Source organism: Anolis carolinensis, chromosome 2, assembly GCF_035594765.1.
Source record: "Anolis carolinensis isolate JA03-04 chromosome 2, rAnoCar3.1.pri, whole genome shotgun sequence".
Taxonomy (NCBI): Eukaryota; Metazoa; Chordata; class Lepidosauria; order Squamata; family Dactyloidae; genus Anolis; species Anolis carolinensis.
The window spans coordinates 33,775,042-33,792,617 of NC_085842.1; the positions used below are offsets into that span (position 1 = coordinate 33,775,042).

Sequence of the window (17,576 nt, forward strand, 5' to 3'; positions counted from 1 at the left end):
GGTTGTACCAATTTAGAAAAAGGGAGGTGGTTGCTTGGAAAGGAACAATGAGCGAACTCAGTAGCAGCTGTTCTACTTTAGAGTGGGTATCTACCTCGGTTGTAATATCATACTGAAACGATCTTGCGGCTTATTTCAACAACGGGAGCGAATTAAAAGGCGGGAACGATGCTATTTCATATACAGATACCCCCGCAGAACGATTTTGGATCAGTCCCGATATTCCGGAAGCGGAGGAAAATCTTTTCTTGGCGGGGGTCGCTTCCGCTTCCGTACTGGGGACCAAGCTGAGAGGCTGCCGCCGCTTCTGTCGCCTTTGCTGCCATGGTGAGTCAGTGGGTGGAAGGGCCTTGGTGGGTGGAGGGCTGAGGAGAGGAGGCCTCGAGGCTGGACCAGGCGGAAAGCGAGACCAAAGAGAAGGAGGGAAGGGCTGTCAATGGACGAAGGAGAAGGTCCAAGGGAGAGGCTCTTGCGATATTTCCCTCAGGGTTCCTAACAGAATACAGTAGAGTCTCATCCAAGCTAAACGGGCCGGCAGGAGATTGGATAAGCGAATATCTTGGATAATAAGGAGGGATTAAGGAAAAGCCTATTTAACATGAAATTAGGTTATGATTTTACAAATTAAGCACCAAAACATCATGGTATACAACAAATTTGACAGAAAAAGTAGTCCAATACGCAGCAATGTAATGTTGTAATTACTGTATTTACGAATTTAGCACCAAAATATCACGATATATTGAAAACATTGACTACAAAATGGCTTGGATTATCCAGAGGCTTGGATAAGCAAGGCTTGGATAAGTGAGACTCTACTGTAATAGCAATGGGATAATATAATAGTGCTGCTGCTAATAATAATATCGTAGTGTTAATGATATAATACCTCTGTGTTAATGATTCACAAACCTCTGTTCCTTTCAATGGCTTCACCTCCCAACAAAGGATTCCCCCAGGCAGGAAACAGCCAAGCTTTGAAGCTGCTGGGCTATTGAATGCTAATCAAGCAGGCCTGTTGCAACATTCACACTTGTCTCAGGCAGATAAGAGTTCTTCCTCCCACCCTGGACAATCCACAGATATATAAACCCCACTTGCCTAGTTTTCCAACAGACCTCACAACTTCTGAGGATGCCTGCCACAGATGCAGGTAAAATATCAGGAGAGAATGCTACTGGAATATGGCCATACAGCCCAGAAAACTCACAGCAACCCAGTGGTTCTGTAATTGGTTAAGTCACCGAACCCAAAGTTTGTTCATTAATGGTTCCACTTCATCCTGGAAAGAAGTGACTAGTGGAGTTCTGCAGAGTTCTACCCTGGGCCCAATAGTGTTCAACATCTGTATTAAAGACATGGATGAAGGTTTAGAGCAGGCATGGGCAATCTTCACCCCTCCAGGGGTTTTGGACTTCAACTCCCACAAATTCCAAACAGCCGACTGTTAAGTATTTGTGGGAGTTGAAGTCCAAAACCCCTGGAGGGCCAAAGATTGCCCATGCCTGGTTTAGAGGGCGTATTTTTCAAGTTTGCAGATGACACCAAATTGGGAGGGATAGCTAATACTCCAGAGGACAGAATCAGAATTCATTTTTACCATCGCAGATTAGACATCTGAGCCAAAACTAAGAAAATGAATTTCATCAAGGACAAATATAAGATACTACATTTAGGCAGAGAAAACAAAATGCAAAGATCCAGGATGGGTGATGTGTGGCTTGATAAGAGTCCATGTGAAAAAGATCTTTGTGGACAACCAGTTGAACAGGAGCCAGCGGTGTGATGCAGCAGCTAAAAAAGCCAATGGGATTTTGGGCTGCATCAAAAGGAGTATAGTGTCTAGATCAGGCCTGGGCAAACTTGGCCCTCCAGGTGTTTTGGGCTTCAACTCCTACAATTCCTGTACTTACAGTAAGTTTACTAGATTTAATATATACGTCTAGTAAACAAATCATCCCCAAAAACCTGAATTGAGGTATCCACAGGTCAATGTAATAACAACAATATAATAATATCCACAGATCAATGTTATAACAACAATATAATAAATTGTATCTCTTTCCTGCCTCTCTTCAAGGCCAGGAAACAACATTATTAAAATACAAAAAATGTAAACCATTAAAACATATTCCTTATATATTCATGGATACTTCTAGACCAGACTTGGGCCCTCCAGGTGTTATGGATTTCAACTCTGGTAGAAAAATCAACCTGCAAAAGCTAAGTCTGCTTATCCATAGATCAGTGTCATGATAACAGAATTAATTTTATTTCTTAACTACCCCTCCTCAAGGCCAGGATACAATGTAATTAAAATACATGAAAACAGAAACCATTAAAATGCATACTCTTTATGCATTTCTAAGTCTAGAAATTTTTGTCAAAAAATCAGCCCCCAAAACCTGTTGTTGACTTTTCCATGGGTCAAAGTGAATATTGTACCTTAACTCCAATCAAAAAAGGAACTTTCAGTAGAGCAGGAAAGGACAAGAGCATAGTACATTCTGGGTGAACCTAAAAGAAGCATCAATCAATGCCTTTTACTGGCCTGCTGCTTTTTGAATATCTGGGTATGAGAATGGCAGTCAGAGGTGACTAACTCTCTGAGGCAGCATTGGTGCTTTCTCCTCTCTGCAGAATAACCCTCAACATATCACTGGATCATATAAGAATCAAGAATTTTGGCCTCATAATCTGCCTGCATCTTACATGCAAGGTGGACTTCTACATGAATGTATGTTGTATATTAAAAAATACAAACGTAAAACTGCACTGGAGAACAGTGTAGGCTGGTAGTAGAGAACAAATGTTTGTTAACAGGTTGATTGGACTGGGAGGATGTGGGCTGTTTTTAAGGTGTGTCATCATGGAGACCTAAAGAGGAACTTGCAGCATCTGATGCCTTTGTCTTTCCTTCTTTGCAGACCGCCACCCTCCGTCCCTATCTCAATGCCGTACGTGCTACCCTGCAGGCTGCCATGTGCCTGGAGAACTTCTCGTCTCAGGTGGTGGAGCGGCACAACAAGCCTGAGGTGGAAGTCAGGTGAGGAGAAGGAGGAAACTGTGCAACCTTTTATTATTTCTTGAGGAGAGGTTGTTGTTGTCACTGTGCCTCCCCCCCCCCCCCAGAAAGGATTTAGCTACAAAATAGTCAGCTCTCCATGTCCACATATGCTGTAGCTATGTCTTGAAAATATTATTTTAAAATCCAAAAAGCAAACCTTGATTTTGCCATTTTATATAAGGAAAAAATTCTACCACGCCATTGCATATAATGGGATTTCTGCATCCACAGAATTTGATACCCATGGGGGTAGGTGGTGTGTTGGAACCAAATCCTAGTGTATACCAATGTCTTTATATTCCCAACATATGAGTCCCTCAATGCTGTTTGACTACAACTTCCCAGGCCACCCTCATTGACACAGTACTTCTGACGGTTAAAACCCGGCAGGCTGTCTGAGATCGAGTGAGGAGATCCTGATGTCGACAGCAGCTTCTTCCAATTTACACCTCAAGCTTTCAAGGGAAAGCTCCTTCTCCGTGCTGCACCTCTAATGTGTAATGCATTCCCGGGGGAAATTAGATCTGCCCATACCCTGCTTGAGTTCAGAAAAAGTTTCAAAACATTCTTTTTAAAGAAAGCTTTCAGCTGATTGAAATTATTGAAATAAATAGATGATGGCACTTTTAGGAACCCTGGCTTTAGGATTTTTAGTTTTATGTTAATAGATTTTAACTTTTTTTTTTCAAGCACTGTTGAATATTTGGTTTTATTAGGTATTATGTATTGCTTTAATGTTTATATTGTGTGTATTTTATAAATTCTGTTATCTGCCTTGGGCCCTTGAGTGGGGAAAGGCAGGATAAAAATCACCAAAATAAATAAATAAATAAATAAATAAATGTCTAGGGACTAAAGCACATGTGTAAAATGCAAGTCCCGTGGGCCGAATCTAACTTACAATGTCATTTTAGATTTTTTATTTCGTGTCAAAAGCATTGCACGACAAATACATTTCAAAATGATGGGGGGGGGGGGGGGGGGGGAAGGAAATCACAAGCAACTAAATAGTTTTGGACCAAAAGCGGGCAACAGCAACTGCATTGTCCGTAGCTTTAAACAACTCCTCCTCCGTACATGAGGCAGGGCATTGTGGGCAAGCAGACATATGCGGAGTTGTTTGTTCTGCTCCACAGTCACACAAGGTGGAGGATTCCTCCAGGTAGTGCCACCTTGCCAGATTGTCTTTTGATCTGCCCACTCCGCTTCTCAGTCTGTTTAGGGACTTCCAAGTTGCCCATTCTTGGTTTGCCCCTTGAGGAAGACCCTCATGGAGGGCCATCCAGTTAGAATTGCCAGGTTTAGCTGCCCAGAGAGACACCCTTGCTGCTGCTGGAGGAACATCAAGAGGAGTGGTGGTTCTCATGAAGCCCTTCCTTGATTTGAGTCTGGTGGGAGGAGGGTGATAGTCATGCAGTGGGTGGCTTTCACAATGTTCGACCTTTTTTCTCTCGCAGTTAGCAGCGACTTCCCGTCACACGTCAGGAGGGGCAATGCCAGCTAACTTGTAGAGTTTATCAACAGGTGTAGGTTTAAGGCATCCTGTGATGATTCTGCATGTTTCGTTTAGTGCTATGTCCACCTGCTTTGCATGGCCAGACTTTTGCCAGACAGGACAGGCGTACTCAGCAGTTGAGAAAGACAAGGCCAAGGCTGATGTTCTTGTCATTTTAGATGGCCCTCAAGATGTTGGACTACAATTCCCATATTCCTCGTCATTGGACATAATGATTAGAACTGATGGGGGTTGGGCTACTGTAACATCTGGAAGGTTGCAGTTTGTTCTGTCTAGTCAGGAGAGAGGTTGTGTGTGTTTGAATTTAAATACAGTAGAGTCTCTGTCAAAGACAGAACGCCACCAAATAAAGTTCAACACAGTTTATTAAAGTTACAGAACTAAAAATGCCCGTAAGAAACAAAGGACTAGGCAAACACTTGCCTTCAGTGTGAAAAGATACAAAAAAGACTCCGCTGGTACTAAAAGCGGTTCGAAAGATAAACCGGATTAAACAGGAATTTAATCCGGGTTAAACCAAAAATGCTTACTTCAGCCTGGCAATTTAAACAAACAAAAGTTGATAAACAAAGATTCAATGAAACATAAATAACTGGCAGCAGATTCCTCTCTGCTACTCAAAAGCTACAAATGAGTAACTAAGGTTGTTACTCCTCCGTGCAACGAGCGAAATCCGGATCCAGGCACATCAATCAGGGTAGCAACGGTCAGCAAGGTCCCAATCCGGTCCGAGGTCGAAAGCCAGGTACAGACGTCTTTAGTTCACAAGTTCCACCGATAGCCACAGAAGGGATAGTCCGAGGTCGTAGTCAGTCAGTCAGTCCAGCGTCATTCCAGAGTAGTCAATTAATGTCCGTCAAAAAGACGACGGAGGTCCAAGGTATTCAACAAACGAATCACACCCGTCTTCAGGAAGTTCCCAACAAGAGCCCAAGCGTTCGTCCAGATTACCATGCCCAACGCAATTAGCCCTGGATTCTAAACCCCATTTTATGCCAGTTCACAACTCCTCATCGCTGTCAGCTGTTACCCTAATTCCAGGTGCCTCATCATCATCATCCTCATCAGAGCTAAAACACCTTTGACTACGCCCCACAGCATCCCCAGCTGTGGATCCCTTTCCATCCCTCCAGCCCGTCCACGGGTCCGATCCTGCAACCCGCCAGTCGCCTCCCATGCTATCATTGCCGGTGACACCCAAATCCTCCCTTACACGAGTCCATTCCATGTCATCCTCCTCTGAGCTAACCATCTCTTCCTCCATTCCCTCGGTAAAACCCTCAAAAGAGTCTTCGTCTGTTGGTTCTGCAAATAAGTCCCGGAGCCGTTTCCTTTCGCGCTCCTCAAGAGAATCTGACTCTCGAGGAGTCTTACGACCTCGTCTCCCAGTATCAGAGCCATAAGGCTCAACCATAACAGTCTCACTAATCCAAGCCTCGCTTGTCCAGGCCTCTGGATAATCCAAGCCATTTTTGTAGTCAATGTTTCCAATATATCGTGATATTTTGGTGCTAAATTCGTAAATACAGTAATTACAACATAACATTACTGCGTATTGAACTGCTTTTTCTGTCAAATTTGTTGTATAACGATGTTTTGGTGCTTAATTTGTAAAATCCTAACCTAATTTTATGTTTAATAGGCTTTTTCTTGATCAGTCCTTATAATCCAAGATATTCGCTTATCCAAGCTTCTGCCAGCCCGTTTAGCTTGGATTAGTGAGACTCTACTGTACCAGGCTTGTGGGCATGATGTGTAATTTTAAAATATCCTTTAATCTATCCTCAACCACAAAGCCACATGTGTGGTTGGGTCTCAATTCTCATTATCCCCAAACCACATGGCAGATAATTGAAAATGGTAAGAGTTATTGTTCAGTAACACCTAGAGACCCAAACTGGGTAAAAACTAACAAGCACTTACCACTGTGTTAAAAAAAAGGTGTCCCTTGGGATCCTCACATTCTTTGTCCATGGATTCAACAGCCCCTTGGCGACAACCATGAGGCTAATACGCCCCCCCCCCCCCAATGAAAATGAGTTTGACACCACTATCTAAAAGTTGAGAATCATTGCTCTAAACAATTCTTTGAGAAACATTTGTGCATGTGCTGAAATGTGGTGAGGCAAATCTAAAGGGCTCTTACAATATGAAAGAAATGTATTGTAGAAGCAGAGGCAACATATATGGAGCAGAGGAATAAGATTAAAATGAATTACAAAAGTGGAAACTCAGTGCGGTGGAGTCATGAAAGAGAATGTATGGAATGTCTAGAAAGAGACCTGAGAAAGGAAGTACAGTATTGATCATTTACTAGCACTACATCTCCAGTTATTGTTTCTATAGCAGTGTTTCTATAACAAGTCCTATAGCCTTGTTTCTATAGCAGTGGTTTTCCTAATTCTTTTCACTTGTCTTCTTCAATCTTGTGTTAAAATAAAAACACATAGTAAAAAATAAGATTAAGAAATAAATAATGTAATCAAAACCATTTTAACAACTACTTTAAAATAATGAACAGTACAGTTCCATAAAATACATACTGTTTCTTGTTAAAAATATATTTCCAAAATCTTGCTAAAAAAAAAACTCGCTGCTGAACAGACAATAATAGAGCCCTCTTAAGCATCCCTGGGGATCCATATCCTTTGATTTTGCTGGCTCACTGATGGGCTACAGAGAATTTAATTGGTGGAGAGTGTTTTAGGAGAGTGGTGGGGGAGAAGAGAGAACTGCAGGTACTGTCTTGCTTGTCCTTTCTGTGGATATCATTAAATGCTGTATTGATCCTATAGCACTCTTCTTACATTTTTAAAATGACATTTGAAGATTAATAAGGGAAATAATGAGTAGGATTGAAATAATGTTGCTTTTCTAGTGTTACTACTTGAATTGAAGCATTCTTGTGTTTTGTTTTGTAACTGACGTGATGTAGACTCTGTTTGCTGCAGGAATAGGAAGATTTGATTTATCTGCACTGTATTCAGTTTTCTCTTGTTAATATCTTGATCTCAAAGAGGGGGAACTTGATAAAACATCTTTTAAAGATTATTCAAGGCTCCTGTGGTTACATAGACTTAATTATTTTTCCAGTAATAATAAAAGCAACGTATGGTATGTAGTTTTCAATAGCCTGTTTCCAACATTTCTTGCTTGCTATTCATGGAAAATGGCTCCATATATGTTGTTGTGTGCCTTCAAGTAATTTCTAATTTATGATGACCTTAACCATATCAAAAGATTTTATTGACAAGACTTGTTCAGAAGGAGATTGTCAATGATTTTCTCTAAGGGCGAGAGACTGTGACTTGCCCTAGATCACTTGTTGGGTTTTCGTAGCTGAGATGGGATTCAAACCCTTACTTCCAAGGTCATAGTTCAACGCTCAGATCACTACACCATATAGGCTTTCTGCTCCACATATAGGGATAGCTAAATGTATTTTATGAAGCTGATTAGATTTAATTTATCAAATGTTCATGTTTTGCAGTATGGTAAAATTGTATTTGTAGGGATAGTTCTTGTAGAATTTCAAATTAAGATTTTCCTGCTACAGATTTCAGAGAGAAGAAACATTGTTATATGGAGACAGGAAAAACTGGATAATGCATGAAAATTTAAGCCCTTTTGTAGTTCTTTAGTAAAAACTGGTTGAGTCTTTCCATAATCACAAGAACTTGATTTTTTTAAGCAGAGTGCTTTTATTTAAAATAAGAGGTTTAAAAATAACCATCTGAAATTGTGAAAAAGCCTCATAACTTCTACATTTTGAGAATATCTCCAGTCATTTTCCTGTTTAAAATGTTCTTGACTCGTAAGAATAATTACCAGGGCAAACCACTTAAATTCAACTCTGAACTAAATCAGCAGTATCAAAAAGCAAATATGTCTAATGCAGTGTGATTCATGAGGGTGTGTCAACTGACTGAGCAGCAGTAAGATGAAAATTTTATTTCTGTCTTGAAAGATCCTAGTACATATTTATTCTATTTCTATCCTTGCAACATTTTTTTTCATAATACTGGTAAAAGCAAAGTCGTTTAGTATGTTTCTTCAGTACATTCAGGAAGTTGAAAAATTGTGTTCTATTCTAAGCCTGCAATCACTTGGCCATATTGAAGCACTCTTGAGTTTTATTCTAGACTTTCATCAGCACCCTTGGAAATGTGATTAGCAGTATAAAGGCTCTTCACTGTATCTTGCACATCCTCTACCCACTGCCTTTCAGATCAACTACCCCATTGCTAATTTGCTGAAAGATGAGTGTATTTTGGAGCAGGAATTTATTTTTTTAATGTTACTCCAGGAATGTGATTGATGACCATGCTGATGGAGGCAGGGGCTGGGCTGGGTCTGGAAATGTTAGTCAAAAGAAAATATTACCAAGCTCTGATTAGAGGTAGCTAGTGTTGTCTGAAACATCAGGTCCCCTGGGTTGCTAGAGCTCCAATCAGACTCAATGATTTGACAGAAATTGATTTATTCCACAGTGACCAAGGCAGATAACAGGGGACAACAAAATCCCAAATCTGGCATGTCTCTCAGTTGCAATCCTAGATATTTTATAGACATTTACAGCCATTACAAAGAGTAGGCATGTGCTGTGATTGCAAATTACGGTTCATAATCTCATTGGTTCAAAAGTACATTCATTTCAATTTATGGATGGGGCGAATTATGATCCGCAATCCTGTTAGTTCAAAAATACATTCATTTACAGTTTGTAATTGGTGCATGGAATAAACTGGGATTGGTTGCACAGAAGATGTTTGCTCTCCGTTCATGTATAGCCTCGGTGGGTGGGTGGGGGGGGGGGAGGGGTGACTGGGAAAGAAAGCAAGCTGGGACATGTGTCCCTTGAGATTCCCAGATTGGGGCAATAGGTGGCTGGGTCAAGGGAAAGTGTAGTGTTTGTGCATACTTAGTGGGTGAATGGCCAATGTTTGAGAAAGAGAATTTAGTTTGGTTCTTTGGGAAATTCCAGAGTTGTGACCAGGGGACCGCCTTAGGTGATCTGTCTGGGCTCTGGTGGTAGTTCTGGGGTTTTTTTTGTTGGGAGGGATTTGCTAACCCTAGGCAAAGCTAGCTATCAGGCAAAGGTAGCCGTCAGTCCAGGGAAATTGATAGCTTGTCAAACTGCCCTGGTTTTCCTCTATCAGCACAGCCTGTTGTACACTCCTCAGCTAAAAGGGTTAAACTGTTTTTTTGATATTGTTCGTAGTTTGCATCCACATACCAACAACACTTAAATCTTGCTTCTTCTTCTTCTTCTTTTTTTGCACAAATGGCTTGTTTCATCCTTACAATTTCAGTATTTGGTTTACAGATGCCTGCTGATTATTCCCCCAAAGGTGTTACCCAGAGAGGTAATTTTTAATATTCCCTATATACTCATGTATAAGTCCAGGCATTTTAGTAAAAAATCAAACCAAAAAACCATGGGTCAACCTATCTACAGGTCATGTGAGTAGTGTACTTTAACTCTTATAAAAATGGAATCATCCCCTGGTGAAAGGCAAGAGCATAGCTCATCCTAGGAGAACCTTTAAAAAGTACTCACTCTCTTTACTCTCCATCATGGCACTTCTTTTAGTCTTTTGAATGCCTGCATGGGGAAATGATGTCAAGGCAGCCTTAATTTGAGAGTCAGCATTGCTGCTTTCCCCTCTCTATGGAGTAGCCCTCAACTTTCCCACAGGTCATAAAGAAATCCATATTTTCCCCTAAAACCTGCCCATGAGATGACTTATACATGACTATATATGATGAAGTATCCTTGAGCAGCTTATATTTAGAAATAGAAGTTAAATTGATAGAAGTGGGGTTATTAACAGTGGTTTATGTTCTGCTGAAGACTTTTCGAAGTAGAGTGCAATATACGCTTAAATCTCTGATGCAGTATGTCTGTCTTTGGGATTTTTAGGAGCAGCAAGGAGCTACTGTTGCAGCCAGTGATCATCAGCAGAAATGAGAAAGAAAAAGTCCTCATTGAAGGGTCCATCAACTCTGTCCGAGTTAGCATTGCAGTGAAGCAGGTAAGCTAAATACAGGAGACAGAATGTGAAAGGGTCACTGCAATCTGACCTAGAGAAACATTGACGTTTCTTCCTTTTGTTTCTTTCAGGCTGATGAGATTGAGAAGATTCTCTGCCACAAGTTTATGCGCTTCATGATGATGAGAGCAGAGAACTTCTTCATTTTACGCCGGAAACCAGTGGAGGTGAGGAGACCTGATTAGAGGCAATGGCAAAATGCAAGATGTTCTTTTTGTGTTTGAGACAAACCAACAGCATCTCAGCTATTTTATTCCTCACATAACAGTTATTGTGTTGATATGGATTTGCTTGACAAACTAGTAATCATCATAGGTGATTCCTCGTGGCCAAGTATGATTGTCTTCCAAGAGTATCATGGTGGTGGATTCATAAGTGACTGTGGAGGCCTATTCTGGATCCGCATGGTCTGTCACAGTGAGGACATAAATTTTCAGATGGCTGTCCAGACAAGGGTTTCCTTGTTGCGCCTTCCTCTTGGCACATTTTGCCCTTTCACCCTCTGTGCCTCTTCAAAATTCATAGCACCATTGATAACAGCTCACCTCCAGTTAGAATGCTTGAGGGCTAGGGATTCCCAGTTGTTGATGTTTCTTCCACATTTTTTAGGTTAGCTTTAAGCCCAACTTTAAATATCTTTTCCTGTCCATTGACATTCCATTTTCCATTCTTGAGCTGATAGTAGAGTAATTGCTTTGGAAAATGATAATTGTGCATTTGGACAACGTGACCAGTCCAGCAAAGTTGATGTCAGAGGATCATGGCTTGTGGTATTTGCTTCTTCCAGAATGCTGATGTTTTTCTTCCTGTCTTCCCAAGAAACCTTTTTGTAAAATAAGGCTTCTGTACTCAAATCCATTATCTCAAGTTATTTACAGCTAATGGATTTATTGGTTCTGTAGCTGGCATAAACTGACCACAAATTATGCTGTATTGGTCCCACTACTTCCATCTGTTGTGTGCCTTTAAGCCATTTCTAACTTTTGCCAACTCTAAGGCCTTAGGAATTTGCTTTGCAAGATTTTTAGAGGATAAGTCACACACTCTCCTCTATGGCTGAGAGAGTGTAACTTATCAAAGGTCATCCAGTGGATTTCCATGGTTGAGCAGGAATTCAAACTCTGGTCTGCACAGTCATAATCCAAATGCTCAGACCCTACACTTGTTTTTTCTGCTGTCATACCCATCACATATATATGAAGATCTCTTGGAAGGAAGACCCCATCATTATTTGGCTAGGTATTAATTACCATGAACAAGATGGATTACTTATCAATATTGTATAAGAGAAATAATGTGTGGATCTTTGTTTAACATATTCCTATTTTATGCTTTTTCTTTTCTCCCAGGGCTATGACATTAGTTTCCTGATCACAAATTTCCATACAGAGCAGATGTACAAGCACAAGCTGGTGGACTTTGTCATTCATTTTATGGAGGAAATTGACAAGGAAATAAGCGAGATGAAGCTGTCTGTCAATGCCAGGGCTCGCATTGTGGCCGAGGAGTTTCTTAAGAATGTAAGGGCCTTATAGGCACCACAAAAGTGGCATGTAGATGGCATGCTAAATGTCATCAATCAATTTTTGGAGCTTGGGTGCTTTGCTATCAGAATACCATTGTAAAAAAAGGGGGATGATGTAATGTTAAAAGTGAGGATTAGCACTGACTGCTGCATGGAGCCACAATTATCTAGAGACAGAGGAGAATCTTAATCTATGCTGTATATGCTAAATGTTCTTAAAAGTAACAGGCTCCTATTGTCTGTAAACATGGAAATGTTCGGTTTCAATCCTATTTTGGCTAAAAGGCTCACCATTTAGTCTTGATTAAATAATTTTTGTTTTGTTCACTGCTCATAGTCATTACAGAAATGAGCTGTGAAATGCCATAGCAGTAATTCAGAATGTGTTTGTGCAGTGGGATTCATTTCTGTTGAATGGTTCATTGGGAATCTAATTGGTACTTTTAGGATTCCATATTCCAAGAGACATGAACTAACCCATTTATTTCAATTAAATAAAAATACAAGAATTAAGGAGTGAGAGATATGCAAGAAGAGGGAGGAGTACAAATGTGGGATTTAGAGAATCGAACCTCTCGAGAATATAGTCATAAAACCTGCATGTTATGTATATGCAGATTATTAGTGTGATCCTCTGAGAAACAGTATACAACATTTGGATTAATTCACCCTTTGGATTAAGTATCTCTCTTTTTTTTTCTTTCAGTTCTAGACCAAGGGCTGGAGTCCTCATCTTGGCTTTCTCATCCTTTCTGCACAGCCTACAGAGAAGGCCACAGTTTGGAAGTGAGATGAGAAGCAGCCAGACCTGCGGGGGCTGTCCCAGCTAAATGTACACCATGCTCGCCAGTGTGCCCAGGGGAGGGGAGGGTGCTTTTTAAATATTTTTGGAACAAAACTGTGCTTGTTTACGACTATGTCGACTTGATGTCCTTTTTTTTAAAACCACTTGCTGTAATTTGTCTGCTTCAGTCTCCTGGTGGCCAAGTTCTTGCGGTGAGGTGGGGGGAGGAATTGTTGGTTCTAGAAATCCTCAGCAAAAGTAGTTGTGAGAATTCCAGCTTGGTGCTGTTTGTACTGAAATCGCCTCTAATAGTTTTCAAAAATCTGCCTTTCTCTATGATGCGGTGACAATAGGAGAAATGAGGCTTGATTTGTTCCATTGAGTTAGTTGGCAGCCAGCCTTGGAACTTTCCGAACTGGAGGATCCATAGAGTAATTGCCTTCTTCACCTTCCCTAATAGCAGACTTTGTACACAAGTTGGCTGCTGGAAATGGCAACCCCCTTCCCCCGGTGCCAAGTCACTCCAGTTTTTGGAGAACGCACTCTCTCCTTCCAACTTCCTTCACTCACAGAGGGAGCAGAGGATTTGGAGCACAGCACTGCCTCCTGTTCTCACCCTTTCTACCCCTTTCCTTACCTGTGCCAGAGGGAGATGTGATGGTAGGGGCCAGGCCTTAGACCCTCCAAATGGGACGGAGCTGGAATCTGTAACTCTTGGTTCTTTTTGCTATGGCACTTGCTGTACCTTTCTTACTTGCCCTATTATTAAAGCCTTTTTTCTTGCCTCCTGAAGTAATTGTATTTGAATAATATCTCTGCAGTATGCCTGTCCTTTCCGCACTTTGCTTTGCTGCCTGTGAAGGTCTTTACATTTCTTGCCATATCCCAGCAATTAAGAGTTAGCCAGTCTTCAATGGAGCTACAAATGGCCATTTCAAACTTTCAATCTTTTTGGGTTGTACTAGAAAATACAGGCCTCTTCAACCTGTAGCCCTCGAGGTGTTTGAGTCTCCAACTTCCATAAGTCCTAGGCCAGCTTGTTGAATGGTCAGGAATCCATGGAGCTGAAGTCCAAAAAACTTGGAGGGCCGCAGGTTGATCTATACACAGGGTGATCACATTAGATACTTCTGTGGATTTACCATATTTCACTGCATAATAGCCATATTTTTATGCCATTTCCTTTTTTAAAGTGGGGGTGATTATTACACTATGTAGCACAATTTTTGTTCCTGGGCTATAAGGGTGACCATTACACAATGTAACACGATTTTTGTTCCTGGGTTATAAATAATAATATACTTTATAAATGTCATTTCCTAATTTATTCTATCACAAAAACATTGGGAAAGTTTATTAAACTGCAAAAAAAAAGTTTTTGTGGGACATCCTGTAACACATTTTGCTGTAGTTTTTCACTGAATATCTCAGTCTCAACCAATTCAACATAATTTGTGGCAGCCACAAAAACAGTTTCTGGAGTATAACAACTACTTTCAAAGTAAGTACCACACAATTAAACAGGAAATAACACTTTCAAATTAGGAACAGAAAATCTTTCAAATTTTGTTACATGGTGTTATGCAAAGAAAAATAATTGTGCCCTAATTTTGCTGATTTGTGTGTGTGTGTGTGTGTGTGTTTAAACTGCCTTACCTCTGAAGAGGGAGAAGGGATACATCCATCTATCTCCAGTTTGTTTGTGTTTTTAAAAGTGTCTCTGAGAAAGGGCAGCCCCAGCTGGGAAAATTAATGTGACAATTAAGCGAGGAAAGGGAAGAAACCGATTTTGAGACCCAAAATGAGAGGTGCAGTTATTACGTGGTGATACACAGTATTCATGGATTTAATTCATATTTATGCAGCATTACATTAATGGCTTCATGGCCCCACTCACACGGTCACTAAAAGTATCAGGATATTTTTGGAAAACAGTGTAATACTATTTCGATGTTTTCACTCTAGCAAAGCCTCTATTTTCTTTTGATAAGTTGTTGATGTGGTTTAGGGAATAAATACCCTTTCTGAAGCAGAAGTACTTTTGAAAGTTCCCTCAACTCAGCTTCCTCCACTGTCTTCTCATTTGCAAATGAACGCAGAGGCTGCTTCTTACTGCCTGATCTGATGTATTTGTGGGAAACCAAATCCCTTCCAGACATACCTGCCTTTTCCCTTTACTAAGACTTTGAGGGAGAACATTAAAAATGGTTCTACACCCTAGGAGTAAATTTTGAGTTACAAGTGCATGTTTTTACAGTCTTTATAGCAAAACTGCTAAAGACAGTGCAGTTATATTTGTTCGTATTAACATATCTGTTCTTGCACATTTCATCTCCATCAGGAAAAAGTATTTTGTAAAGCTGAGAGATATTAACCACTGTATTACAATAAGAATAATGTACATAATTGAGAACAAGCATTGTGAGAAGTTTGTTGGACTACGACTCTCAAGAACAGCGTTGAATCTCCACTCGGTAATGGAAACTGTGGGTGATCTTGGCAAGTCCCGTTCAGGCAAATACGAACCTTCTGAACAAACATTGTTTTAAAAGCTCCATAATAGGGTTGGCATAATTTAGAAATGACTTGAAAATACAAGTATAAGAAGAAGTAAATGCGCTTAATCCCTGCCCTTCTCCATTATGGCTGATATAAGCCAGTTATAAGCAGTGCTACTGGATGACTGGACAGAAGCCTTTGCTGATGTCACAGGTGAGTTCCATTCACCTGGCTTTACAAGGCTACTCACCTGCCTCCTAGTTAGGCATCAATTGTAAGGGTTTGCTTGCTTTTGCGCTTTCTCACTGGGCTTCACATCTTTGTAACAAATAACATAGATTAGCCATCACTTAAAATCATCATATTGTAGCGGGTTCACACTTCAAGCCACGGGGCAACCACAAATGTGAATAATTCTCTGGTTAGGAAGACTGCATGAGCTACAATAAGGTAAATGAGAAATTGTTTCTATTTATTTCTCAAACCAAGCAAGCTTTTTGATCAAACCTGACAACATGTACAAATCAAAATGCTTAGAAACCCTTAAATATCATTTTCTTAAAGCAAGCCATGTCTCCAACAACTGGAACCTCTTACATCCAAAAAGTAGGTCTGATCATGCGCCTGATAATAATAATAATAATAATTGTGCAGTTTTCTGGCATTGTATATTTCTGCCGCTTCTGTGACTGTTCATTTGGGTTTTAATGATTCTGTAGCCCACTTGTCAATGGATGTCCAGAATCTGGATCATTGATGTTGCCATCCCAGGTGACAGTCGCATTGACGAAAAACGACAGGAAAAACTCAGCCGCTATCAGGACCTCAAGATTGAACTTCAAAGACTCTGGCAGAAACCAGTGCAGGTGGTCCCGGTGGTGATGGGCACACTGGGTGCCGTGCCAAAAGATCTCAGCTGGCATTTGGAAACAATAGACATTGACAAAATCACGATCTGCCAACTGCAAAAGGCCACCCTACTGGGATCTGCACGCATCATCCGAAAATACATCACACAGTCCTAGACACTTGGGAAGTGTTCGACTTGTGATTTTGTGATACGAAATCCAGCATATCTACCTTGTTTGCTGTGTCATACTTATAATAATAATAATAGGTTCTTTGTTCTATGTATGTATTTGAACTATGTTGTGACCCTCCTCAAGACTTGAAGAGAAGCAAGTAATAATAATAATTAGTATTATTATTTGTTACTTGTCTGCCCCCATGGCTTGATAAGGGGCACAAAATTTTGAAAAATATACCAAAAAGGAACCATAAAACACATATATTAAAAATATAGTTCAGAGCTTAAAACACTAATGCAAATCAAATTGATGTCAAATGCAGCTGTATCTACACCATGCATGGGCAAACTTCAGCCTTCCAGGTGTTTTGGATTCCAACTCCCACAACTCCTAATAGACTGTTAGGAATTGTGGGAGTTAGAGTCCTAAACATGTGGATGGCCCAAGTTTGTCCATGCCTGATCTACACTGTACAATGAGTGCTGTGGGTGGTGTAGGAGCATCGCTTCAATGCTGGTGGTCTTTGCTTCTTCCAGCACGCTGACATTTGTCTGCCTGTCTTCCCAAGAGATTTGCAGGATTTTTTGGAGGTAACGCTGATGGAATCTTTCCAGGAATTGAGTATGACGTCTATAGATAGTGCATGTTTCGCAGGCATATAGCAGGGTTGGGAGGACAATCTATATATATAAAAATGTAATGTGTGTAATTCCCATGGAGTAAACAACAAAACCACTGAACCAAATCACTCCAAATTTGGCCACAAAAGTCATAGTCACCCAATCTATGTCTTTCAATCAAATAAACCTAGAAAAATAAAGTCCAAATATCTGAAAACCCCCCAAAACCAAAAACTGCTAACCATGCATGCGCAGAGGCCTCCTCGAGGAACTGAATCAACTATATTTCCCAGAGGACCTTGCAGCTCCGTGCAGAGCCTAACCCCGCTTTAGCAAGACTTGTATTGGGCAGGGCTTGTGGCTGGCAACCGTTGACAGCTGCTCGAGAGGGGAATAGTGGTCAGGGCGTCTCATGTGCCTCGTCCCATCACTTCCTTCCCTTTCCTCGCCCATTTCCCCCTCAGGAGAGAGCGTCCGCGGTAAG

The 17,576-nt window shown here is 40.7% G+C and overlaps 2 protein-coding genes across 3 annotated transcripts in view; both read left to right on the forward strand.

Moving 5' to 3' along the window:
* Positions 1-173: 173 nt before the first annotated feature.
* On the forward strand, positions 174-13,737 carry arpc4 (actin related protein 2/3 complex subunit 4). The gene is made up of 6 exons (XM_008105563.2): positions 174-327; positions 2,928-3,046; positions 10,507-10,618; positions 10,708-10,803; positions 11,986-12,156; positions 12,868-13,737. Exons 1-6 carry the CDS (start codon positions 325-327, stop codon positions 12,871-12,873), a joined length of 507 nt encoding a protein of 168 aa, XP_008103770.1. The 5' UTR covers positions 174-324; the 3' UTR covers positions 12,874-13,737.
* A 1,900-nt stretch (positions 13,738-15,637) lies between these two features.
* The window catches only part of ttll3 (tubulin tyrosine ligase like 3), a 44,676-nt gene continuing 42,737 nt past the window's right edge, over positions 15,638-17,576 (forward strand). Inside the window, exon 1 of one of the 2 annotated variants that reach the window (XM_008105560.3) lies at positions 15,638-15,894. The gene's annotated coding sequence lies outside the window, so the exon portion shown is untranslated. The remainder of the gene's footprint in view (positions 15,895-17,576) is intronic. The other variant, XM_062973745.1, reaches the window with a different exon arrangement.